This window comes from Drosophila sulfurigaster, chromosome 2L (genome assembly GCF_023558435.1).
Source record: "Drosophila sulfurigaster albostrigata strain 15112-1811.04 chromosome 2L, ASM2355843v2, whole genome shotgun sequence".
In the NCBI taxonomy this organism is placed as follows: Eukaryota; Metazoa; Arthropoda; class Insecta; order Diptera; family Drosophilidae; genus Drosophila; species Drosophila sulfurigaster.
The window spans coordinates 13,621,904-13,649,634 of record NC_084881.1 but is presented as its reverse complement, the minus strand read 5'-3'; the positions used below and the strand labels follow the sequence as shown (position 1 = coordinate 13,649,634).

The following is a 27,731-nucleotide window of genomic DNA, read 5'->3' as shown; positions in this document are numbered from 1 at the left end:
CGTGGCATCAGATCCAGAGCGAACGCGCACGCAGACGGACACGGCGCACGGATAAAATCAGAAAGAAAAAGCCATAAAATAACGGCACACAAAAGCAGCCAAAAGGCGCAGCATTTACCATTTTTATGGCTGTGGTAACTTTTGCAACAATTACATTTGCCACATAACAACGTGTCACAACAACGTGTGAGTGAGCTTCAAATAATAAAGAAAAACAACCAAAAAAAACAAATTAACTGCTAAGCAAAAACGTGGCAAGCGGCTCAATTATCTAGTAACTAGAAACTCAATATAACAAAAAGAAGAACGAAGCATCCCATGAACAAAGTGTGAGAAGAAGGTGTGAAGAGTCACGACCGCGAACAATTTGTTGAATACTACGTCGCGTTCATCCAAAGTAACCGAAAGCAAAAGTGAATAAGAAAATCACTTCTACTTCTTCTATTCGCTAGAGTGTGTGCGTGTGCGAGAGTGTGTATGTGTGCGTGTGCGTGTGTAACTACTTAATACTAATGCAAATAATTTCAATATACACACGCGCCTAGAAAAAAGCATCAAGCACGCCAACCAGTGTGGCCAACTAAACTAGAGTGGAAAAAACCACAGAAAAAGAGCCAAGCTCAGCAACATTGGCGGCGCAAAAGTTAAAAAGGACAAAGACGATTAAGCAGCTTTGCTCGACGTGGCGAAGCGGGAGGCAGCGGCAGCACAAGCAGAAGCAGCAGCAGCATCAGCGTCGGCGTCAGCGTCACAACAAGAACAAGCTCGAAAGGTGAGCGTAAAATAAGACATGTAAAGAAGGTAGCTGGGGCCAAGAAAAACGCCCCGAAACAGATTCTTTTTTTTTGTTGTTTCCTTCGTTTGCTTGAAAAGTGACAACGACTCAAGAGGCGGCGACGGCGTCAGAATCAGCGTCAGCGTCAACGACAGCGTCAGCAATGGCAGCGCCTTGAGCTACAACTTCGTGTGCGTTGCGTGGGTGTCGTGCGTATTCGCGAGCCACGCACGAAGACGACGACGGACTCTCCATCTTCCATACGACAGTTATCGTTGTTGCTGTTGTTGGTCTTGGCAGCACACAGGCACACACACTGGCAAACAAGCGAAAGAGCAAAATGCAGGCCTAAAACAACCACAACAACAATTACGTTGATGTCAGCGGCGACGTTCGCTGAGGGCAACGGTGATAACTCATGTCCCACTGACATTTTTGGGTCAAAAACTAAAATATTATGTGCGGCAGCCTCTTGTTCTTGTTCTTCTTTTTTGTTTTTTCTCTCGCTGCTTAGCTGTAAATGTATTTGTATTTGTATTTGTGTGCTGGTGTGTTTGTTAGTTAGTGGTTTTTGCCAGTCAATATTTCAAGCTAGCTACGCTCAATTGCTGTCTCGCTCGCACGCCGCATTCCGACAGATTAAAATTGCATCCGGTCGAGGCAAACAAAAGTGTTTTCCCTCCGCTTATAGCACACACTCACACGCTAGAATGGGCGACACAAAGCAACAACAAACACAATAGCCACAGCAGCAGCAGCAGAGAGAGAGAAAAAAACAAACAAACAAAATGGCGGGCAGCGAGAAGAAAATAACAAAAATGAATTCAGAGTAAAAGTCTTAATTGAAATTTTTGCTTTGGAGCGCGCTCAACGCCACCTAAAAATGGATAGCAAGGCCATGGAAATGCCAGCGACAAGTTTCACAACGTGTGTCTCTGCTGCTGTTGTTGAATGTGTGTGTGTGTGTATGTGTGTTTGTGTCTTTGCCAGCGGCAACTTTTGTTTGCCAGTCATGTCAAAAGTCGAGTCGAGTCGTGGGGGGCAACAGAAGAACACACACACACACACTAACACGCGAACAGTACACAAATCTTGAATGAGTTTGTCTTTGTGTTTGTAACAACATTTTTCAACTTGACGTGCAAATTGCTGCTTCTACTCCTGCTCCTTGCTTCTTGCTCCTTGGCTAAGGTATCTCTTTTTGTAGCACACCGCCTTTGTCTCTCTCTCCCTCTCTCTCTGTCTCCTTCTCACTCTCTCTTTATTTTCCTGCATGGCAATCAACGCTAAGCCAAATAGCCAAAAGCCGTATATTGGATGTCGTCCAATTACATCGCGATACACTAAATATCGCTCACAGCCAACACATGCAAAATATTATGTATTATGTGTGATAAGGAAGTAATCATAAGAACATATAGTATAGGTGTATTTATGAAGGATCGTACAATAACATTGTTCACATTGCTGCAATTTTACCACTTGACAAAAGAAAGCAAAAATTTCCATCTCGCTTGGCTTAATATTTCTCGTTATTTCGCAGCGAAAAACAATTGAAATTTGCATAGAAATATGTATGTCGTTTTGCTTGTGAAACACAGACAAGATAACTCGTAAACTTAAGAGTTTTTTATTTCCATTTCGATGTTTGCAATCTGACGCATAGATAAAGCTGAAACAACTTGAGGAGATGGCCGCAAGTAAACGACGCGAACATGCAAATTTCCATAGCATACTTTTGTGGGCATTCTTATGTAAGACAACTCAAAACAACAAAAAAAAAGGATGTTAATTCGCTACAAATCCAACATGAAAAACGTTTAAATTATATACGATTCAATATTCAATGTATTTGTATTTGTATTTGAAAAGCCACTTGAAGAACTTCATATTTCATTCATCAATTACGCAGTCAGAGATGATTACTCTTTTTGTATACAATATTTTGTAACCACAAAAGTGAGAATATGAAATGCATATTTTTTAATCAAATTTTGCAACAGCTGAACGTACCAAAAATATAATATGGAAATAACAGCAGGGCAGCAAATTCATTCGAGAGTGAATCAATTTGTTGTTTCTCTCTTTCCTTTTTTTTTTGGCCAAGCTTAATTTATGGCATATTTTAAGACTTTATTTGAATAGCATTCGATTTATCAAATCGAATTGATTACTCTGAATATGTAAAATACTTGAAATATTATTGCCGCCACTTGCAACACTGAATAATCATTTTGTTGATTGACCAACATAAATCGGAACGGTAGCCTTTTGATGTGCCCTGCTCTGTTCGACCACCGCAATTATTTGCTTGATGTGGCTGCGGCTTTAATGCTCACAAAATTTGAATCGGCTTTTTCTCTGGATAAGCTTAAATAAATGACGAGCCAAAAGGCGTGTGTGTGTGTGTGTGTGTGTGCTTGGTGTGTTTTCTTTCAATGAAAGAGAAACATGCTAAACAAATGGGCACAAAAACGAATCAAAGGTGGGGCGATGTTCACGCCCACAAGCTGCTAACCGCCCACTTTATCTTAGTCGCTCTCCGCCCCCTTGGTCCATAGTCGTTATTTGGCTTTTTGTTCGAACGGATACATCTTAGTTATTTGTCAGTTGAACTCTCTCCAAGTGTTTATCTCTGTGTGTGTGTGTGTGTGTGTGTGGAAGATGGTTTGTCTGTGTTTATCTTGGCCAAAAGCTATATAGTTTATCTATGTGCATGTTTGTTGTGCTGCTGCTGCTGCTGCTGCTTGTTGTCGACTTTTCCGCACTTATTCCATATTTAAGAGGCAATTTATATTCCCTTTTTTTTCTGCACTTTGCCGCAATGCCATTCAACTTTCAGCTACAGTTTCCGTTCGCGACTGCTCGCTCGACTGTTTCTGATTTCTCTGACCGACACACAACAAAAAGCGCTCCACACGCCCACACATCCTGCAGCCCCTCCCACTCCCAGCTAGAGCGAGATAGATAGATGGAGCGCTTCCTGGCAACTGTGGCAAACTGTGGAAACTGGCTCGGCCTAAGCTCGGAATCCCTTTTGACAGTCATTTTTGCCTCGTCTCGTCGACGTGTAGCCAATTATCATTTTTGCTTTTGCTTTTTTTTTTGCTGCTGCTGCTGCTGCTGCTACTGCCTTTATTTTCGAAATGAATAAAAAGGACTCTTGACTCCAGACGATGACGCCTGCTGCGTGTGTTCACGTAGCAAACGCAAAAGCAGGATGTATCTAAATAGCATTTCCATAGCCAGGACTATGGACTTTTGCACCTTGCGGCATCATTGCAATGTGGCTGACTCGCGTGTTATATGTTTATTTTTTTTTTTTTGTTGCTCCTCTTTTTTTTTATTGTGTCATAAATTATTCAAACGTAAACATCATCAGAGCAGCAGGAGCAGGAACAGAACAGCAGGGGCAGGAGACAGGAGACGGGAGACAGGCGTCCTTTCTCATTATCAACAGTGCCACGCACACACTCATATGCAGTCGCTTACTTCTGGTAGTTTATATATTGTACATTTATATATTCGAGTGTGTACATATAAGCGTGTTACGTATACGCCTGGTTGTCCCGCACAGACGACGCCGGCAATCATGATGATGATGATGATGAGATGATGCTTGAAAGAGAGGGCATAAATAAAGGCGCCATCACTTGATAAATAAGTAGTGCACGTAGGCATTCGGCATAATGAAGCGAACCTCTCTTCCCACCCCTCGCTCACATTGTTCCCCAATTTGTTGTCGGAACCATGCGGCGTATACGTAATCACGCATTGATATGCCATTTACCACGCCTGGCAGCACGCACGAGCGGATCGAGCGGACAGAGAAGCCAGCGAGAGCGAGAGCGAGGGAGAGAGAAGTTGGGCAGACGGACTTTGCCTGATTTATGCAGTTCACTTCGCGTTCAGTTTACAGAGTCGCCTCAACTGTATTGTTTTTTATTGTATTACGCAATTATTGCTTTTAAAATTCCAGAAGGATTCATTTCGGCGATTGCTAGCTGCCAATTAAATTGACACTCTCGATCTCGCTCTCGTTTTCATATTCATTTTCGTTTTCGTTCTCGAATTCAAATTGAAAATTGGCTTCGCCAAAGTCGTTACAACACTGATTACATGTTAATTATCTTGGCTTGGCGTAATGAATTGGCCTTTTCGTGTTGTTCTGGCTTTTTCCAATTTCCAGCTGTCGAGCATTGTAAACATTTACATAGGACTACACCCACTCACACTCCCTCTCTCCCTCACTCCCTCGCTTTATGCCATTACATGAATATGCAAATCGAAATTTTAAATAATTTAATTCACACACACATAATGCACTTAGCTTTTCGAATGGTCGTAAAGGAAAATGAAAATAAGCATTTGAAATCGCACAAAGTGCACAACTTTTGGCCTTGCTCAAATTGTTTTTCCAAAAAACTTTATGCAAATTGCATAAATTGTGTGAATAATTCAGATGCCGAATTTATTTATAAATGCTTTGAAAGGATTAAGTTTGATACCAACACAAATAAATTACCAAAAGCCCCCAATGTTGTTGCTATGGCAACTATTAATCAATTTTAGAAATAGGTATTAATATTTAAGCTAACTAAAATGTTTGTGCATAAAATGCACGTTTATAGAGTAATGAAATAAACAATACAAAGAAATATATAAAATATAATATAAATTGTATATTTATAGAAATAAACGACATATATAATCGAATACTTCTATGAAACTCATACAGAAAAAGACGTGAGTTAAATTGTAGTAATAATAGTATGAATTTCAAATCCTCCATGAACAAATTGCAGACACATTTCTTGTCAGTCTACTATCTAAACTGTTCTTATCTGTGTGCCACTTAGTCCATTAATTTTTCATTTTTCCAATTGACACGCTGCCTCAGAAGTTCTCCATAGTTTCACATTCCCATACCGAATCTAGAGTAGATTTTTGTGTGCATGAAATCTCAAATGGTTTGCTGTCAAAACACAAGGAAAACGTGCACAAGTTTTCCAACTGAATTGCCTCAGTCAGAGTGAGCTTGAATCGAATTGTGCTTAAGATGGAAATGCTTCGCTTTTAGCTTTTGTTTTTCTCTCTTTGTGCTGCGCTAGTGTTTTGTGTTTTCATTTTTCTTCTTCATTTTCATTTTCGTTTTTTTTTTTTTCTTGTTGATTGCATGAAGTACATAGGAGGGGAGCACAAAGGCAAACTGTTGTTCTAGTGTTATCTCTCTATATAGCAGCAACAGCAGAAGGATGTGCTTGACACACACACCCAGTTACATACATATGCATAAGTATATGTGTACATCTATGTGCATGAGTGTATGTGTGTGAGTACTTAATGGCAAAGTGTGTTTTGTCTGTGCGATTAATTCCATTGGCACCGATTGAAACTTTTGTGCTTCAAGGCAGCAATAAATTTACGACTGGATACATTTACAATACTTTGTCCATGTATTGAGCACACACACACACATACAAAGAGTAAGAGACAACATGTATTAAGTGCATGCTTTAATTTACATATTCATTAAATTACAAACGATCTCACATTTCCGCATATAAAATCCACTCAGAAAATGCGAAAATCCCGCAACCGAGAGTCGAGAGCATGTCCATATTCATGTACGAGTATGTTTCCATGTTTCGCAATGTTCGTGTCCGTCTCCGTATCCGCATCCTTATCCGCCGTATCCTGCTGGTGTTGCGCATCTGTTGTGAGCTGCCAAGCCAGCCGGATGATGAATATAAACTCTCCGTGTGTTGGTCGCAAACATGAGCAACCGAGGCTAAAACTAACGTCGCCCATTTGCATTAAGCCCATTTAATTATACTAAGTACATAGCAAATACGACAGCCGTTCGACGGCTTCGAACGTGTACAATATACATATATAGTATAGTAGAGTATGGTACATACATATGTATATAAACTATGTTATTTGCACTATGTGGTAGTTGGAGTAAGCAGCAGAGTGGAGGAGAGTTCGCCTCTCGGCGCTGCTTGACAACAAACAAAGCACAGGCAAACAAACAAACACTTTGCCACGCGAGCCTGTGTGTATATCATTGTGGTACTTACTCATATGCAAGTACAACGTTGCGTATACGCAATGCTTGAGCATACGCCCCACGGTTACTAACAATGTTTGCACGCGTGTTTGTGTTTGCCTTTGCCGCAGTCATAAATAATTTATGCTTGCGTGAATTGGTCAACTTTGGGTCAGCTTCTCTCTCTCTCTCTCTTTCTCTCCCTCGCCTTCATTTCACATTCCTCATCTCCATCTCCGTCTCCCTGGCGTATGTCTTCATCTTCATCTACATGTTAATCCTCCTACGAGCATTGTTTCGTGCATCATTATTATGGGGTCTCTCTGTAAATCAGCTGTTGTCACTTGCTTCTCGCCCATTCATGCTTGCCTCCCATTTTGTTGCCTCATTTGCATTTACTTAACCCAAAGATGAAGCCATTAGCCGCAACAGTCCCTTGGCTCTAATTAGAGCTGTGAGCAGACCATACATTCATTTAACACAAACACACCCACACATATACACATATATTATTACTCCCACACACACACACACTCACACCATATTTAATTTCACAATAGAGATTTGAAAGAAAGAATTTGCTTGAAACTCTGACTAAATCAAGCTTCACTCTAAACAGTTTAGAAAGGCTTTTAAAGTAAGAATTTTAAATTGAGAAATGAATTGAATTAAAAGTAGTATAAATGAATTGATCTAAGAAACTCACTGAAATTCTAACCAAATGCAACTCGACTCTAAATAGTTTGGAGTCTTAAATTGACAACTAAATTGTCCGATGACAGTTTTCATTAAACATTTATTTAGCCTCGAGGCAAATATTGTAAGGAGAAGCTTGAACATAGCTTAAAGCCTTTAGGCTGTTTCTCATTTGTTGTGTTTAAACCATTGAAAACTAATTTCAGCTCAACAAAAAGCTGTGAAACTGGCGTCTGCTTAACTTGCTTAGAAAAGTACTCATTGAAGTTCCCATTTCACTCCGCTTGCGATCTGGTTCAAGCACAGCACACGAAACTAGTTCCGAACGAAGTCATTTTGCGGTTGAGAGTAAGTGCTGTGCTTAAGTGCTATATTAAACGTGCTTCAGAATCAGCGATCTATTAATTCTCTAATTAAAAACAAACTTTCATGCAAAAAACGAAGAAGAAAAAATATGTTGCATAATTATTTGAGGCTATTTAAAAACTATGGCTTCAAGGGTTTAGCAGCCAGAGAGTGAAAGGAGAATAGAGCGAGAGCGAGCGAGAGAGAGAGAGAGGAAGACGAAGTGAGTAAAAGGCAGAGTTAGGGGTTCAACAAGCTGCCTGGCAAAGGCCAGCAATTTCAATTTGCCAGCAAAGGAATTACGTTTTCATTTTGTTTTTTAATTATAATTCACATTTGACCTTTTCTCAGCGTAGCCGTAAGTGTGTGTGTGTGAGCGTGAGTGTGTTAAAATGATTTGTTATGCCAGAGTGTAAGTGTGTGTAAATGTGTGTGTGTGTGTGGGTTTCTCTATTTGCCTGACTGCAGAAAAGAATGACTCCTGTATCGTCCGTCTGTTCCTCTCTGCTGACTGCTGTCAGAGCTGCTTTGTTCGCCCAAGAGTGGAAGCGAGAGCGAGTGCGATTGAGAGCGAAAGAGTGAGAGAGTGAAAGAGTGAGAGATAGAGCCCTCTGTTCTAAATGGCAAAAGGCGAAACCAGCGTCACCCGGGCACAGTCAACAGTCACCAAAGTAGAACTACAAAACATTTCAAATGCCATTTAGTGCACCTAACACACACACACACTTGAGCGTTTGTGTGTGCGTTTGACTGAGTGCGAGTGTGTGAGTGTGAGTGTGAGTGTGTTTTGGATGGCATTTGGAAGCGGAACCATGGGGCGGTGAAATTGCAGAACTTTCCCCTTTCATTATGCTGTGCAAAAAATAAACGAGGTTACATGCCTGCTTGAATCCACAACCGAATGAGACAGCGCCTTTACGTTGCTCTCATTTTTCTTTCTTCTTATGGTATATACGAGTATATTTTTTTTGTGTTTGCAACTTTATTTTTGTGCATTTTCTATGTATACTTTAGATGCTTGCATACCCTGTAAGGACTATACACAGAGAAAGAGATATAATGCCCGATAAGCATTACGTACGACCTTTGCCCTTGTAAAACCCTACTCCAAATCCAAATCCGGCTATCTGTCTGTCTGTTTACGATTCATACTCACAGCGACCTTCTGTCTGTCTTTCCGACCTTAAACCTACCTTGGACTGCTTGACGTCGTGTTAATTTCCTTGTCTACCGCTTGAAGGTCCCGTCCGTGCGTTAATCCACGTGGAGTCCATCTGTCTACTTAATGCTTCTGCTCGACCTTTTCCAACCCAACCCAACGCAACTTTACCTTGAAAACTCTGCACTTTTTGATCTCACACACAGACCTCGTTTGGTTATCTACATAACATACATATATGCAAACTCGAAATTGTATTATTGTCTGTTACATTTAACACACTTTCGATACTCCTTACAGCGCATCTGATTGTTGAGCATGCTCAATTGCTTTTCGCTTTACTAACCCTGCTGCTCGTTGTGCCATTTTTCAAGATTCGTCGAGTTGGCGAATTACATTCGGAAATGCAATTTTTTGTACCCTTATAACATACGCATTCAGCTTTTTCTCTAGCACATTTTGTCAATAAAGCATTTTAAATCAAACAAGCATACAAACACACATACACATGTGCGCAGAGCCAACCGTACGTATACGCAATGTTTTTGGCACATATTGTTACGGTGGAAAAAGTTTTTGGAGATTTTTGTTGGCTTACTGTGTTTACTGTTTACTATTTCTATTTGCCATGCCAGGATATTATTAAGGGCATTGTGTTAGTAATTAGAAAAATAAAACGATATTTGTTATGAGAAAGTTGTGCAGAGTCGACAATTGGATTTATGGTCCAATGTCACATAACTTTTGGCTGCGGTTTCCTTCCACTTTTTCCACTTCCTCTCGCTCTCATTCTTGCTCGAAAAATGCCAGAAAATACTCGTATGCTTTATGTTGCAAGCGGAAATCGAAAACAAGTTGCCCCAAACATATTGAACAGGTCTTGTGCTCATCCACACACACACACACACACACATCGAGAGGGAGAGAGAGAGAGACTCACACAGAGAAAAGAAGGGAAATTGCTTTTTAATAGGCTTTATATTGGATTGGTCATGCAATTTGTCAACTCCCTGGCGACATCTTATGCAGAACCTGAGCTCACATACGGCAATTGCCGAATGAATTATTATTATGTGGCAGCTAATGGATCTCTGAGGTATACCAATAACACTGTGAAATATGAAAAGAGTTTACTTTTAATCAATGTTAAGGCAGCCTCAATTTCCATCTACCTTCACTTCAATTGAGTTCCGCTCCGTTCCGTTACGTTTCGTTCTGTTGTGTTCTCCTCAGTGAGTGTTCAGTTCAGTTCAGTTGAGTTTATTGATGTTGAATTGACACCCGAAGGATGGAAGCAAAAAATAACATCAAAAGCAAAGAGAGAGCAGACCCAAAAAGGATGCTTCAAGTTGTGCCTTTCCTTCCTTCTCGTCTGCTTTCACTGACAATGTCAATCAAACCCTCACACACACACAATCTGCGAAAAAAAAAGGCAAAGTTGGCATACGAATTTGAGTAGCAAACACACAACAACAAAAAAATAAATAAAAAACAGAAGGCAGCTGCGAAGGGAGCGCAAGTTTTAATTAAATAATAAAGCGAACGGATAGAATTACCTCTTGTTTGGGCCAACAAAATGGTGCGTTAATGAGAAGCATATTTAAATATAGGCTGAGGGCAAAAATCTCTTACCATCTAAAATGTAGATTTCTGAGAAATGAGCGTGAACTAAGAATAGAACTAAATTTATGCTAAGCATGAAATACTTGGAAGGCAAATAATGAAAATCCTTCTCAACTTTATTTCGGTGAATTTCACTCGCCCAACAGCCAACAACGGAATATTCTAGAAATAATGCATACTTAGTGCAGCAGTTTTCAATTAGAAATTTCAAACAAAAATAAATATGGATGTTAAACTCAACGCAATAATTAAAAACATATTTAACTGATTCATCTACCCGGTTTTTTTTTTATCCTTTTCTGTCCTTGCCCTTTGCACAGTTTAAATTCATAGTAAAAAAAATAAATAGAAACTATAAAGTTTTTTCTACAGTTTTGGCGCAGTTTGTAAATGTTTGCCCAACTTTCGTTTCTTTGTCGCAAAAGTTACACTCTGTGTAATATATGTACTTAAACTCTGGCACCATATATACATATATATATATAGTGTATGTAGTATAGTTTAGTATGTTGTACATTTTGTATTTTACATGCGCATAACACATACTTATTACTTTTTGTAAAAGTTTCAAGCGTACTTTCCTCTCCACTGATTTTCACTATTCACAGACAGAGTTTTCCTCCAGCAACAACAACATCGACAGCAAGTTGTCGTATTCGTTGCACTATATAAGCTGCTTTTACCCATCGTTTTTTTGCCTCGATTGCTTGACGTTGAAATATTTAAAATATTTATGTTTGCTTTTCTATTAACAAAGGACGACGTGTGGAAGATGCTACAACGATTTCTGTTGTAAAAGGAAACGTCTGCCGCCTGATGAAAGATAAATATACAGTTTAGTTGTAGTTTTGTCTACCTCAATAAAGGAATGAATAATATGAGAGGTTTCAAAATGCAAAATTGTTGCAAATACATTGATAGAAGGCAAATATATTTTCTGACAACATTGTGATTGATACACAGAAGCTACACAATTCTTATTGTCCATAACATATATCAAATTGCTTCAATCATGCTTCACTGCTTCCATATCCCCATTTTAATTAAAGAACTTTTTAATTAAATGTTGCAGTCAGCATTAAATTGTCGAGCACACACACGGGTCTCGACAAGTCGAATCGACTTTTTCACTTCCAACGTTTGTTGTTTTTAATGCGCTCAATAACAAGCAATTGCTGCGGCGTTGTCGGGAATGTGTTGAGCTTTCGTTTGAAGTCTTTTGAACGACACAGCGAATTCATTGAAAATTTCAACGCAAGCTTATTAAAAGAGAAATCAGCGAGAAAAATAAGGAGATGCGAGGCAACAGGAAGCAGAAAATGCTGACAATCAGGACACGCGACGAGGACATTTTCGGGATGCCAACTGCGATTGCAATTGTAAAATGTAGCAAATTTTTAATGTGCTTGCAACTTTTATATCGAGTTTTAATGCGAGAAAGTTCCAGCTCGATGATGGCGCTTTGTGTGCGTGCGTGTATGTGTATGTTTGTGTGTGTAAGTTCTTGCCACGCTTTTGTGGCGCTTCATCTTGTTGCAACTGCTGGCTGGCTGGCACTGCAACAGTCTGAGGACGTTGCATTTCCTGTTTGCACAGCCATGATTTGCAGTCATCGTCCCCATCTCGAAGACTTACAAGCTCCCTCTCTTACCCCTCTCTACCCCTCTTGTCGTGGCCTGTAAATGGTCGGACGTGTGAGATGCCTGGATGAATGTCTATGTCCTGGCTGGCAACTCATCTGACTGCCGCTTTTCATGCAAAAATATGCAATTTTATCGGTCTTTACAGATTTGCCATAAAAAAAAAAGAAAACAGAAAAGACAAGCAAAAAAAAAGCAAGAATAGGAAAATGCTTCTGAGCTTGTCAGCAACATAGGAAGGAAGACGAGGTGCTGTAAGAAGGGAACGGGGGGAAGGGGGTATCTGGCAAACGCATAGCATGAAAGACATTTGCCAAGCAAAAATGTAAATATTTATCATACCGGAAACATGCGTTGCCATCCACAGCAGCCATCTACTTCAATTTGTACTGGAAAAACCCAGTGAAATCTCCACTAGTTCCTTCACCAGCCACCAAACAAACCACTTCCCCTTTTGGAAGGAATGTTGCCAGTAGTAACGATGGCGTTGTGCGAAGTTCGCGTGTCTATTTGGAAGCTGCAAAGCAAAGTGATGCTGCAGTTGAAATGCCATTTTAAGCTTTTAGTTAATTTAAAAGTTGAAATTTATTTGCAAATCCTAAACAGAATGGAAACCATGACGCGCACTCACAACAGATTGGCAAGTAAGTCAAGTGAAGCAAAGTAACAAACATAAAAAAGAACGACAAGTGAGCACGTTACACGCGAGTGAGCTCGACAGCGCGATACTCGATACTCGATGGCAGAACATAAACTTTTAGACGTTTGACAAGTGAGGGAATCGATGCTGCTGATATGAAAATATATTAAATAATTTTCTGGGTTTTTCTGACACAGCAAAGCGATATAACATTTTTAATAAAACTGTGCAATTTTGGCAATATTGCAGTTTATTTATTTAAAGAAAAATTATAAAAAAAAAAAGTTAACACAAGCTTTAGTAACTTTTAACTAAAAGAAAAAGTTGAAAGTTGAATACAAACTTTTGGACGTTTGACATGTGAGGGAATCGATGCTGCTGATATGAAAATATATTAAATAATTTTCAGTGTTTTTCTGAAAATATATTAAATAATTTTCTGGGTTTTTCTGAAACAGCAAAGGGATATACAATTTTTAATAAAACTATGCAATTTTGTCACTATTACAGTTTATTTATTTAAAGAAAAATTATAGAAAAAGTTAACACAAGCTTTATAATAAATATAACTTTTAACTATGAGATACTTGAAAGCTGAACATAAACTTTCAGACGTTTGTCACGTCAGAGATTTGTTCAAATTTTCAATCAGGAAATAATACTTGTACATTTCTTAACATATTTAATACAAGAATGAATATTTCTATATCTTTAAAGAATCAATTTATAAAAAAAAGCTTTTATTTTTACCTAAGCATCTGTTAACTTTACAGTTAATCTTCACCAATTTATTCAAGTACTCCTTAACGTGTTTCAAACATGGTCAACAACTAATCAAGCTTTGTTTCTGAGGCAGCAGCTAGCATAATAAACAATTTATATATACATACATATATATTTAGTTCAAAACGTGCCGACATTTGGGACGTTTTGGATGTCAACACGCACAGCAAGCAGCAAAAGGACATTGAAATGGAGCTGCTGAAACTGAAACTGAAGCTGGAGCTGGAGCTGAAGCTGAAAACAAGTGCTGGTCATGGGAATAGACCGGGCGATGACGATGGCTGCCGGGTTTCATATAGTTAAACTTTAGTTTTATAGCTGCAATTTAGACAAAATACTCTCACTGTGTCTGTGTCTTGATTGTGTGTGTGTGTGTGTGTGTGAGTTTGTCGGTCGTTTTGACTCTCGACAATCGTTACATTTCAGTCAATTGTTTAGCCTTAGAAATATACGATTTAAACGAGTCTGCTTAGACCGAAAGATAAATTACAGCACTCGTCATGTGTCTGGGGCATTGCCTGCTCCCCTCTTAGCCCCTCTTCGTCGCAGTCACAGTCTCCGTCTACTTATGTGTGTGTTTGAGGATTGTTAATGAGCCCCAAGCAGCTTAGCTGCTCACATCATTTGCAATGTTTTGTTTTTTTTCTCATTTTTCTCCATTCTTTCTCTCTGTTTTACTTTAGCTAATACTTTTTGTTGTAAGCTGTCCAGTTGAAATTTCCATGTGTGTGTGTGGAGTGCACCGCAAATCACAAAGGATATTATCGTGTGCTTCATACATTTTGCATTAACTGCGATTACATTTCCATTGCGGTTCTTGTAATGAGGTAGTCATATCACCTCTTTCATTTGTCAGTTGAATTTCATTATTCTTCAATAAAGCTTAAGTATGCATTCATGTTTCGCTGCTCGCACACGTGTCAAACAAAGATACATTCTATGGTTTAGAACATTTTATGTGCATATAAATATTCTTTCAGTATTTTCCCCTATTTAGTTTTCATTCGTTGTAGGAATTTTAAATCGAACAAGTCAGAAAGCTACAGTCGAGTGTGTTCGACTGTGAGATACCCGCAACCCAATTTTAATAAAAGCAAAATATTACGGTATTAAAAATATACCAAAAAGTATATTTGGTATATCGATATAGTATCACATTCAAAATATACAGATCGTATACCAGATTGTCCGACAAAGCAACTACGACCCCTAGTAAGAAGGCGTTTTTGCCCATACAAATGTATTTCTTTAATAACTTACATAATTTTTATCTGATCGCAACCAAATTTTCTTAACTACTATTTTTATTATTGTATACACCAAAATTCGCAGCTGTAGCTTTAAAATTACGCTTGTTATTCGATTTTTGTTAATTTGCGAGGGCGGAAGTGGGCGTGGCAAAAATTTGAAATAAACTTGACCTGCGTGCAAATATAACAAATGCTGTGGAAAAAAAATTATAGCTCTATCTCGTATAGTCTCTGAGATCCAGTGATTCATACGGACGGACGGACAGACGAACGTCTGTATATATTCTTTATAGGGCCGGAGATATCTCCTAACTGCTACATACATTTCCTGCCGACACAAAGTTATAATACCCTTCTACCCGCTACCCAGGGTATACAAAATCCTAAATGAATGTCAGAAATTTCTCATTCCTGGATATAGCATTGGGGCCTTGAAATATATGACCACAATGTTTAAAGTTATCTTTCCGGTGAGCATTGTGTGAGAATGGCTGAAATGTGCTCAGAAATCTAAATAGAAAATCGAATCGAACACAAACTTAAATTTTGAGCATCGTTTTTGTTGCGCTTATTCATTGAACTAAATTGATTTCGTTGAAAGTCCAAAGCAAAGACGTTTGGTTTGCTGCATTGGTTAGCCAGCAAATGCAACGTGTGGCAATGTGTGTGGCAATGGCAAGTAGAGATGTGCTGCTATGCAACGCTTAATAAAACGTTTGAAAGCTGCAGCATGCTCATTTAAAATGGCGCATAAAAGCCAGGTCAAAAGAAGCAATCGCCCGCATAGAGAGGGACGAGAGGTGCACAAGACGTCAACGGAATGAGAAGCGATGCCACATGCCGCAAAAGGGGAGGGTCAGCTATAAATTGAGACCAGTTGCAAGTTACGGCACACGCCGGCGCCCGGATGAATGCAAGTGGCAAGTGGCAAGTTGCGAACTGGTAAGCTGGAGGCTAACGGCAGGCTGCAGACTTCAGCAGGGGCAAAAGCAAAAGCTATTTAAGGATGCCACGCTCTGATGCGTTGCACAGTTAAGATTCAAACGGGCCAGTGAAAAGGTGTGCACGACGTGCAGCTCATCAACTGAGTGCTGCATGAAACAAGAAGTAAGAAAGCAACTCGAGAAGTCTAAGAAGTGTGCTCGACTGCGGGATACCAGTTTAAAATGTTGAGCAATGTTGTTGCCAAAAGAATTGGTTGTTGATTAAAATGATCAAACTCTCTTTAAATTATTTGTATAAAAATTTAATTTAAATGAATTATCTCAAAATTTAAAATCCGTTGTAGTTAGAAATATATGTATATATATCTGAATTCTATATCATACTCAATCTAAACACAGTCTGTACAAACAAAGTTGATGCCACAAACTCTTGTTGTGTCTGAGATTTTAGCTGTATAAACAGCCAAACTATATCGCTTCGATGGTTACCACCGAGTTATAATATCCCGCTTCTCTCAGGGGTATAAAAAAGCGAGTAAAACACAAAGCACACTTCACACCCACAGCACATTTAATAGCTACTAAATTTTTAATTTAATTTTGGTTTTCGCACTTGTTCCTCTCTTTTATTTTTTGCAGCAGCAGCAGAAGGACTAGTGGCTCAACAAGGATTCGGGAGGCAGCTGCGTGTTTAGTGTAGAATATTTGAAATCAAAGCGAAAGGGTATGAGCGTGTCGGTGCGGCTGCAACTCAAACAGAAGCTCAACATGCGCACAACGGCGGTCAAAATGAAGCATCTGCCGCAAATCAAATCAAGCAGTGCCAGAGCAACTATCAAAGCCACAGCCACAGCGAAAGCCAAAGTCAGAGCCCAAAGAAGAGCCAGAACCAAAAACAAACTCAAACCCAATTGACAGTAAGGAAAGCAGCGGCAAGTGGCAGCCGAATGAGGATTAGAATGAAGTTGAGCATGAGAGGAGAAGGAGAAGGAGGAGGAGGAATAAACAGCAACAGCTACAGCAGCATAAAAGAAACTAAGCTAATTCAATCGCGTTTTCTAAGTATTTATTGTTACACTCTTGTCGCTGCCTTGATGAGCTACATTCGCGCAATTTGTGCCACCATGATGACGACAAGCTACAAGCACAACCACAACCAAAACCAAAGCCAAAGCCACAACCAAACCCGCAATCATACCCAAAGGAGTCGCAGCAGCAGCTCTGCATCGTACTTAGCCAGCCTGCAACTTCGCCCAGGAATTTGCATTATAAGACTGATAACATTAAAGAGATTTCTAAACATTTTGGCCATGCCAACACACAATCAACCACAGCAGCAACAGCAACAGCAGCAACAACAGCTGGTGGAACAACAACGACTGAAGCTGGAGCAATCAGCGTCTGGGCAGCGCTATTTATGGCACTCGCAGGGCGCCTCCACCTCCACCTCTGCCTCAGTCTCCTCCTCGTCGGTGTCGTCCTCCACAGTAACTGGCTCGTGTCGTGGCGCCACGTGGCTGCTACTGCTGCTGTTGCTATCCTCGCTATGGCCGGACTGCGAGTGCCTCCATGGCGCCAAATTGAGCAACAGCACCGTCAAGACCAAGTATGGCTTGCTGCGCGGCATTGTGGTCCGCACCACACCCCTGGTCGAGGCATTCCTTGGCATACCATATGCATCGCCGCCCGTGGGCAGTCTCAGGTGAGTCCTCAGCTTCAGTTTCAGCTTTATCCTCAGATTAAGCGCGTAACTTTAACCCACACTTTCTCCCCCTCCACTCTCTGCTCCGCTCCCTTTTGGTAAAAGCAATTTTCATAATTATTTTGATAAAATATAGTACAACACAGGAACAACTTTTGCACACTCGTGTTCTTGTCGTGTTAAACGTGCTTACGACTTTTCCTGCCAGATCACAAAGTTGCCGCCACCGCCGCCTCCTCCTCCTTTTTTTCCTGTCCTCGCCCTTGTTTGGCCAGATTAAAGTTGCAAGACCTTGGCTGCCAAAGGGCCAAAGGGCTTTCTTTTTCTCCTCCTCTCTCTCCTCCCCTCTCCCACTCTCGTAACACTCTCAGCTTTTTTAATGAAGCCCACAGCTTCTGCTGTTTACCTAACAATTAGTTGTTAACAGCATTTAGTTTTTGCTTCTAATTGAAACGGAAACTCTGTGCTGTTATTAACAAACTGCAGATTATATAAATATTGCATTTCTTGCTGTTCAAAAACGAACTACAGATTATATAAATATTAGACATGCTGCATAACAATGTTTACCCCAGTTTACTAATTAGTTCAAATGCTTAGTTCTCGCAATGAAAATATAACGTTTAATACGTCATACTGTTATTTAATTTAAATATAAGAGGCTGACGATATACCTTCTAAAATTTGGTTTTTTCGAAACAATTTTCTCATAAACTATTAAATATCGTGTCGAATTCAAGGAAGATTCAAAAGAGTTTTAAAAGTTATATTGTTGCGATCAAATGTATCTCTCAAATGTAAATGTTAATCACTCAAAAGTCTTATTACATCCTCAATAATTAGAAGTTAAATTTGCTAATTTGCTTTCGATTAAGAACGCATCAAATAAAGATACACAATAATGAATAACAAAAAATTATAGTTACCCCGAAAACCAATGCACTTGAATTTGATACAACGAAAACTGTTGCATACGATCTTGTTTTCGCCAAAACACTCAACAAATTAGGCCAAATAAATGCAAACAAGGCATTGCAACGAAAAATAAGAGAGAAAAACACATTTTCCAATGCAATTTAATAGCTTTGCTAATTATAAAGTCAAGAGAACAATCGCAGCGCGATTGCAAATGCGCAGATACATTTGTATCTATAACCATTAATTGGAAAGAATGGTGGCCAATTTAGACAATATTCACAGAAAGAGAAAGAATGTTTGCTGAGGTGAATGCGGTAATGAGTTTATCCGTGTTCTTTAACTAATTCCCAACAATGATTACGGAATGCTCCGTTCCCAGTTCGCATTTCGCAGTTTGTGCTCAGTTTTCTGGCTTGTCCTCGAGATACATTGATGCCATGCATCAGAAACTTCGATGAGTGAACTTTTTTCCTTGTGTGAAGGCGGGGGAGTATGCTCAAGAAATCTAAAGCAAGTTTGCGGCATATTACAAAAGTTTTTGCCACACTTTGACACTTGTGCGAATGAGAAGAGCAGAGGAGAGAACATGTTCTCTCAGCAGTTTCCATCGAATGTGAGGATTCAACACGCTTGAGACATGCACAACAAGTGTGTGTTGAATGAACTGATTAGACGCTATAACGAGTACTCGAATCACCTTCTCCCTCCCCCTCTCCCTTTCCCTCTGCCAGTCACTCTCTCGTGTACTTCGAACTTCCAGTCCCACTTTTGTTGCAACCCGCTGGCAAATTGTTCTTTAATTACTTCCTGAGTCAATGTTGCCACGTTTATGAGTTGGCCTTAGCCTTGTCTTGACATTGACTCAGGCTCATTGTTATGCAGCAGCAACAGATGCCGCACAAATGAGCAACAGCCCAGAACTTAATCAAATGCCAAGTGAATATTCTCCCCTTTGCCGCAGTCTATTTGCAAATTATTCATGCTCCAATGACAATCGCTCACATCGCAAATCCACAGAGATGTGCAGAGACGGAGGGAGAGAGAGAGTGAGAATGAGAGCGAGAGCGAGAGAAGTGCGGAAAGCGGTTAAATAAACGTGATATTTGACAAATTGTCGATTTACTTCTAACGCATAGCATGCGAAAGCTAATTAATCATCGGGAGTCTAGTCAAATCTGTGTCTGTCGCCAAAGTTCCTAATCAAAAATTCAAAAAGCGAAAGCCCAAAACCCGTTCTACAGCCACCAGATGGCAAGACGATTGCACGTCTTGGCTGATGTGATCTATGAGTCTGTCTTACACGTGAGCTTAGCCAACAGTTACAGCTGTATTTCATCCACATGTTAAGCTCAGCAATCACTCTCGAGTATTAAATATGATGCGTGGGTAATCTTGCAATAATTACACAGAAAGTGTCGTTCTCCTAACTCATGTGAATATTCTAGCTTAAATGTTTGAAACTTTCTACCCAAGCCTTTCAATTTGAAGTCAAATTTATGAAATCATTTAAAATATAAACAGAACAGCTGAAAAGTACGTAAATAAAATGAACATGTTCACTTACTAAAATAGAGACACAGTAAAGTAGATAATCAGTTAATATTATATTATATAGAAGTTCGAACATTTTGCCAGTGCCATAATAGAAAATTATAAAAAAAAAAGACTCACCTGGATTTCTGATGAGAAGAGCACTGAATAGTTTTATTAAATAAATCAATGTTTAATTTCTACAAAACAAAAATTTAATATACAGAATAAAATATGTTAAATGTTGAAATGCTTTTGCGCATACCCATTTGAAAAAATCTAAAACAGGGTCTTACTTAGTGTAATGAAAAACATTTACGGCTTGTTGAAGCCTACAAAATGGTACGTTCCACTTGAGAGCCATTTGGCTTTGATCCATTGTGTGCTCACGGGAATGAGTTAAGAGGGGGAACACAAATGGGAAATAGGTTCACAGCCAAGGACTGCGAAGGGAAGGGAAGTTACGTAAAAGCTGGCAATTTAAGGGGGTAATTGTTGTTGCATTACGGCCACAAAATGTGTGTGTGTGTGTGTGTAGCATTTGTAGCATTTGAGGAGATGAATTCAAACCCGAAAATGGGAAAACAATAAAAACAATTCGTGTCAATTATTGTGTCATAAAATCAACATTGAAGCTGCTGAAACTGCTGCCCTGGTAACGTCCACAGTTGGCTTCGTCCATTTTTGATCGATGGTTTTCAACGTAAAACAATAAAATGTGCAATTAATCAATCGTTTGGCCATTTTTTGATTGATGAGCTTAGTAGTTAGTTGCGCTGCTTAACGATAGCCACATAACATAGCTGAGAGAGAGCTCAGGAATCCTTTACCACCATTTGCACATTTGCCATTTGCCTGCCACCCACGCTCAATTGCGGAAGTAATCGCGATAGTTTGCTGCCATTACCATTACGCCCACACATCGACATAGATATAGATATAGTATAGTGAAGAGTGTGGATGTGTGTATGTACTATAGTGATGCCCGCTGATTGCTGTTTGACTTGCAGATTTATGCCACCCATAACGCCATCGACGTGGAAAACGGCCCGCAATGCGGATCGATTCTCGCCCGTTTGCCCACAGAATGTGCCCATACCGCCCAATGGACCCGAGGCTCTACTCGAGGTGCCCCGCGCCCGTCTCGCCCAGCTGCGACGACTGCTACCGCTGCTGAAGAACCAATCGGAAGACTGCTTATATCTAAATATCTATGTGCCCTACCAGCTGCAGCGCCAAAGACGTAAGTCACAACTCGTAACGCACTCCTTCTTCATTCACTCCTAATTGATTTGCATCTAAGTGATTTCGAATTGATTATAATTTGTCTATTTATTTCATTTCAAATTCCATTGTGTCATAAACCTAATTTGAATTAATATGCTCGAGCTGCGAGCTTAAAAGTTTCACTTCAAAAATGCATCAAATAAATTATGTTAAGATGGTCAGCTTAAGTTCTTATGTAGTTGAATTAATTAAAAAATTAATTGTCTTTCTAAATTAAGCATTGAATTCAAAGCTTCTAACCATGACCTTATTTTACTTAAATAAAATCATTGATTTAAATTGAGTTACTTAAAGTGTTGCATATTTTCTTTTGAAAGCGGAGTGGGTTAAAGGTTATATGTTATAATATTTGTATAACATTGTCAAATTAACCCAATTTATAAAACAATCTTCTCTAGCAATTACATACATACATATAGCAACATATATTAAAGTGCAAACAAAACTGTCTCATTAATGAAATAATTTTTATCTTCAGCCTTTCTAGATTATTTTCTAAACGAAAAAAGTGATATAATTCTTAAATAGTTTTTAACGAATTTAAATTCTTCACATTATTTTTAACAAATTTCAAATTCCAACTATACATGCATTCAAGTATTTTGTCCTAGTTCTATATATGCCCAAAAAAACAATCTATTTACTCCTGCGTAAACATTCGAAATGAGTTTCAATTGCAATCCATGTAGTTTCCACTTCAATTGCGTATCAAATCAACGACCAGAGTGGAAGTGAGCAACAGTTTCTTAAGGCAAAACTTATTTAGAGTGTATCAGAATTAAAATCAATTTGAAAAGCAAAAACTTTTTCGCCAAACTAATTCAATTGAGAGTTTAATTGATGTTGAAAGAGCGTGCGAACTAAACCCAAAGGGGAAATAATATTTTTTAATTCTTTCTTTCTGTGTTTTTTTTTTTTTGTTTTGGGCTTTTATACTTTTAAAAGTTGCCGGAAAATGGGCAAAAATAAAACCGAGGAAATTTGGGGAGCACACGAAGGGAGAAAAGGGATTGGGGCCAAAGGCGGCGAAACTTTCAATTCCGTAGTGCATTGCAGTTGGTTTTAATAATTGCTGCAAGCGCTGCAGAATTGGCAGGTTCGCTGACCACAGACAGCATATGGAGCAGGTCCTCGAAGCCAAGTGCATGCATGTGCATGTTATTGACATGCAAACCGAGCAGCAACAGCAGCAGCAGCTCTTTATTAAATCCATTCACATGCTCTAACCGCAGGGGAAAATGGCCAGGACAACGAGAGCGTCAGTTCGACATCGAGTTCAAGTTCCAGCTCGGGCAGCAGCAATTCAGACAACATGCTCTCCACAGTGGTCTTTATACATGGTGAATCGTATGACTGGAACTCGGGCAATCCATACGATGGCTCCGAACTTGCCGGCCATGGCAATGTCATCGTTGTGACAATCAATTTCCGTTTGGGCATTTTTGGCTTCCTCAAGACCGGCGGCAAGGAGAGCGCCCAGGGCAACTTTGGTCTCATGGATCTCGTTGCCGGCCTTCACTGGCTCAAGGAGAATCTGCCTGCCTTCGGTGGCAACCCTCAGAGCATCACCTTGCTGGGTTATGGCACTGGCGCTGTGTTGGCCAACATTCTAGCCGTGTCGCCTGTTGCTAGTGGTGAGTCCCGAACTTCTTATCCTGTCAATCTGTTGCTTAATATGACTGTTCTCTGCAGATCTTATGCAGCGCACTGTGCTCATCAGCGGCACAGCTCTTTCGCCTTGGGCTATACAAAAGAATCCACTGTTTGTTAAGCGACGCGTTGCAGAGCAAACTGGCTGCCATGGCGACATGTTATATGATGATCTGGCGCCTTGTCTGCGCACCAAAAGCGTTGCCGAACTCCTGGCCGTTAAGATCGATCATCCACGGTATGTTTGAGTGTAAAATATTATCCAATATTAATAGTAACTATATTCTGAATGTTTCTTAAAAATGTCATAACGAAACATCTCGGTTTATCTAATAAATTTGTTTTGGTTCTTGAATTCATTATTGCGATCTTCTCTTTCTACTCGGCAGCTTCCTAGTTGGCTTTGCGCCCTTTGTAGACGGCACTGTGATATCGCCCAACACCGATGCCATGTCCAGCACTGCGTTGCCTCTGGGTTCAGCTATAGTTAGGTAAGCTACCAAATTTACAAAAAACACTTCAACACTCAACTAACACGAATTATGATACAGCACTTCAGGAATTGAATATGCCAACTTTCCTAAACGTGATCTCATCTTCTGTCTAACATCTGTGGAGTCCTATTTGGACTTAAGTGCTCAGGATCTGGAGTTTGGCTTCAATGAGACGCGAAGGGATCGCATACTGCGCACTTTTGTGCGCAACAATTTCCACTATCATCTGAACGAAATATTCGCAGTACTTAAGGTGAGTTTGCTGTCCAAATTCTTGCTGTCTGTCTGCTCGTTTAAACCGCTGTATCTCTTTAACCTTAAATGTTAGAGCCACCAATTTCGCTAACAGCAGTTTTGAGGAGTCTATGTTACACATGTTAGAGCCAGAATAATTATACCTACCCATAGGGTAGAAGGGTATTATGTATAACTTTGTGCCGGCAGGAAATGTATGTAACATATATATATATTCTTGATCAGCATCAATAGCCGAGACGATATAGCCATGTCCGTCTGTCCGTATGAACACCTAGATCTTAGAGACTAAAAGAGATAGAGCTGTAATTTTTTTCCGACAGCATTTGTTATGTTCGCACGCAGGTCAAGTTTGATTCAAATTGTTGCCACACCCACTTACGCCCCCGAAAATCAATAAAATCGAATAACAAGCGTAATTTTCAAGCTACAGCGAATTTTGGTGTATTCAATAACTGTAGTATTTATGATTTCTGAAAATTTGATTGCGATCAGATAAAAATTGAGGAAGTTATTATAGAAATTCTTTTCTATGGGCACATACGCCTACTTATTAAGGGTCCTAGTTGCTTTGGCTGACAATCTGGTATAATGTGCAGTGTATGGTATTTTTTGAATGCGGTACTATATCGATATACTAAATATACCACTTGGTATATTTTTAGTATTTTTTAATATTTTCGGTATATTTTGAAAATAATACCGCAATATTTTGGTTTTATTCAAAATGGTTAGCGCGCACTCGACTGTAACTTTCTTACTTGTTTTTAAACGTAACAATGAGCTGTTTTAAAACTGAAAAGAATGCCAAAATATATACTATAGAAATTCGTTTCAGGAAATTGTTGGCTGTAACTTTAATAGATATAAATGACCTACTTACATATTCATTTAACTCCACTGCAGAATGAGTACACGGACTGGGAGAAGGCCATCAGAAATCCGCTAAGCTCGCGCGATGCAACGCTGCAATTCCTGAGCGATGGGCACACGGCTTCGCCGTTAATCAAATTGGGTTATATGCACAGTTTACGTGGCGGTCGAACATATTTCATGCACTTTAAGCATCGCACTGCCGAGGAGGAATATCCACAGGTGGGTGCCACAACAAGGTCAACTCAAAATGAACCCTTATCCCTGACCTTGTGTCCCGTTGTCATTTGTTTTTGTTAGCGCACGGGTTCGGTGCGTGGTGAAGATGTGCCCTTCTGGCTGGGATTGCCGCTATCGCCGCTCTTTCCGCACAACTATACGACGCAGGAGCGGCAAATCGGACGTCTCATGCTGCGCTATCTGTCCAACTTTGCCAAGACGGGGTAAGTTCGCCATGAACTAGTCGCATTTGAATGGGGAGATTAATTGCATTTCGCTTGCAGTAATCCGAATCAATCCACGGCAATGGCAGCGTTGCCCACCAGGGAATCACAGCATGTGCAGCGCAAGCGTTCACTCTCCGGCGAGGCCTTGAACCTGGCCGTCATCTACAATCAGCGTCGCAGCAATGCGATGCACGAGAAGCGTTCGTATTTCCGGCGACGATTGCGCAGCAACGATGGCAACAACAACGAGCCGGGCAACAGCGAGCAGGATGTGAGCAACTATGATGGCGACGAGCTGCCCTTCTGGGATGCCTACGATGTGGTCAATCAGCTGTATATTGAGTTGGGTAAGTACACCGATGAATTTAATCAAACTTCTCTCATTTAACTGGCTTGGGTTGACAGGAAATAAGGCCAACATTCAGAGCCATTATCGTGGCCATAAACTGTCGATGTGGTTGAATCTTATACCGCAGCTGCATCGACATTTCAACATCAATGATCAGTCCATGCGACATCATCAGTTTCAGGATGATCTCAATAATCGCGATCTCTATGAAGGTAAAAATAGTGTAATTAATTAATTTGAAGTTCTAAGTGTGTACTGAAATTTTTACTTACTAGGCGTTGTGCGTCCGCAGCTGCAAACGAAGCCCGCTGATGATGATAATATACTGATCATACAGACCACAAGAACCACAACTCCAGCGCCCACCACAAAGCAGGAGCAGCTCAATGCCACCGCAGCTGCAGGCGCCACCACAACAGGTAGAGAAAAAGATTTCTTGCACTGAATTTTCACTCACATTCTTTTGAATTCTATTCTAGAATGCGGCATCGATGGCGCCATGTCCGTCTCGGAGCTGACCACCACACAAGCGCCCAAAGACAATCGCACGCACACACATCAGGAGACGCACAAAGATCTGGCCACGGCATCTACCGGCATCATTGGCAATCTGGAGCTACTGCGTCGCCTGAGCGGCAAACAGTTCCAGAGCTACACCACCGCTCTGATAGCCACCGTGGCCGTGGGTTGCTTTCTGCTCATACTCAATGTGCTCATCTTTGCGGGCATCTATCATCAGCGCGAGAAGAGAGCTCGCGATGCCAAAACCAAAGAGGAGCTGCAGGAGGGCGAGACCAGCAAGAATTCCAGCATACTGAAGCTGAATCAAGCTGGACCCAGCGGTGATGTCAGTGATGCGTATACGTTGAGTGGCGCCGTCGTGGACAGTAAGGGCGGCATGGCCATGGTCTTCGGCGAGTACAGCTGCTACGATGAGAAGACCAAGCAGCTGAAGGAGGAGCAGCTGCTGGTTGAATTGCCGCCACCTCCGCCGCAAACCACGCTCATGATAGACAGCTGGGAACCGTGTTCCACCAGCACGCTGGATCTGCTCAAGACACGGCCACCACCGGCAGCAGCTGCCGTGCAATCCATTGAGATGGTCAGCTACAATGCCACGTTGCCAACGTTGTTAGAGAACACTGCTGGACACTCGGCGCCGGGCAGCAAACGAGGTTCGTTTGTCGTGGACAACAGTTGTGCCCAGCTGCAGTTCGATTATGCGGTGCAATCGTCGGATCAGATGTCCTTCAAGGCCATCGAGGAGGCTGTGAAGGCAGCGGCCAGCGGGGACTCTGAAATCATGCGGGACGATGACATTCCCGAGCCTCCGCCGCCGCCACGCTCCTTTCTCGCTGCCCAGCAGCAACAACAACAACAGCAGCAGCAACAACAACAGCAGATGGGCATCTTGCGGCAGGCGGGGCAAACGAGTTCCACTGGCGCCTCGGGCAGCGGCAAGAAACGTGTACATATTCAGGAGATCTCTGTCTAAGCCTCCAAGTACTCCAAGTGCTCCTTTTGACATTGACTTTCCACTCGTTCAAAACTCCACACTGTCTTCAACCTATGCTTTCCTTATTTCCATTCCTAGAGACTGCCTTGCATCTGTTAGCCATTTACTTCGTGAGAATGGGCCTTGGTTTGAGAGTTAGAACTTTAAAAGAGATGTTGTTGTATACTATATTAAATCTTCGTCTGTTTGTACATTATGTAAATGTTCCTTGTAGTCGTGGGTCGCGTGCATCAGACTATGTAGGCCTCATATTAACTATTATAGTACATACATATAATTATTATTATTATTATGATTGTCTTAGATTGTAATTGTTTTTTCGGTCGAATATGTGTGTGTGTATAGTTTATGTTCATTTTGACACAATCTAGTTAAGCATTCTGAACGTATTTTATTATGATTATTACATGTTTTTGCTTGTTATGTATTTGATAATAATAAAAGTAATAATAATAATAATTAGCGAATGCGGAAGGACAAGTACTTATGTATGTATGTAACTGGCTTTTAAATATTTATAACAACTACAAGTACATACAACCAATATATAATACACACATAATGTACGAGTAAATGTATTGTAAAATATTGAATCTATTTGTATGAGATACACATGTAATGACAAAAACGAAAATCGAAATAAATGTATGTATTATTATCGGCATTTTGATGGTGATATTGCAAAAATCAACTAACCATCGTTTATTTTATTATGGTGGGTCTTGATATTAAATGTTGCAAATGGATGAGTCTTTTGTTTTAAGAAGTAAAGGACAATAGTTATTTCAAACATTGAAGTAAAAT

General features: G+C 40.3%; 1 protein-coding gene across 2 annotated transcripts; it reads left to right on the top strand.

Moving 5' to 3' along the window:
* The first annotated feature begins 4 nt into the window (after positions 1 to 4).
* On the top strand, positions 5 to 27,614 carry LOC133841497 (neuroligin-1). 2 transcript variants are annotated; one of them, XM_062274026.1, is made up of 13 exons: positions 5 to 772; positions 16,547 to 17,609; positions 21,068 to 21,300; positions 22,577 to 22,978; positions 23,037 to 23,232; positions 23,384 to 23,485; positions 23,546 to 23,741; positions 24,650 to 24,838; positions 24,917 to 25,059; positions 25,120 to 25,409; positions 25,468 to 25,623; positions 25,687 to 25,830; positions 25,891 to 27,614. In XM_062274026.1, the coding sequence occupies exons 2-13, from the start codon at positions 16,855 to 16,857 to the stop codon at positions 26,904 to 26,906; spliced, it is 3,822 nt and encodes a 1,273-aa protein (XP_062130010.1). In that variant the 5' UTR covers positions 5 to 772; positions 16,547 to 16,854; the 3' UTR covers positions 26,907 to 27,614. The 2 variants fall into 2 exon arrangements, with proteins under 2 accessions (XP_062130010.1, XP_062130018.1); XM_062274034.1 differs by lacking the exon at positions 5 to 772 and adding an exon at positions 15,983 to 16,070.
* Positions 27,615 to 27,731: the final 117 nt, after the last annotated feature.

Bases quoted from the DNA above. Each gene is read 5' to 3' on its own strand.
- LOC133841497 (XM_062274026.1), top strand. From the start codon at position 16,855: ATGAGGATTAGAATGAAGTTGAGCATGAGAGGAGAAGGAGAAGGAGGA. The intron at 23,233-23,383 runs GTATGTTTGAGT...TCTACTCGGCAG, and splicing joins GTTAAGATCGATCATCCACG to CTTCCTAGTTGGCTTTGCGC. The intron at 25,624-25,686 runs GTAAAAATAGTG...TTTACTTACTAG, and splicing joins TAATCGCGATCTCTATGAAG to GCGTTGTGCGTCCGCAGCTG.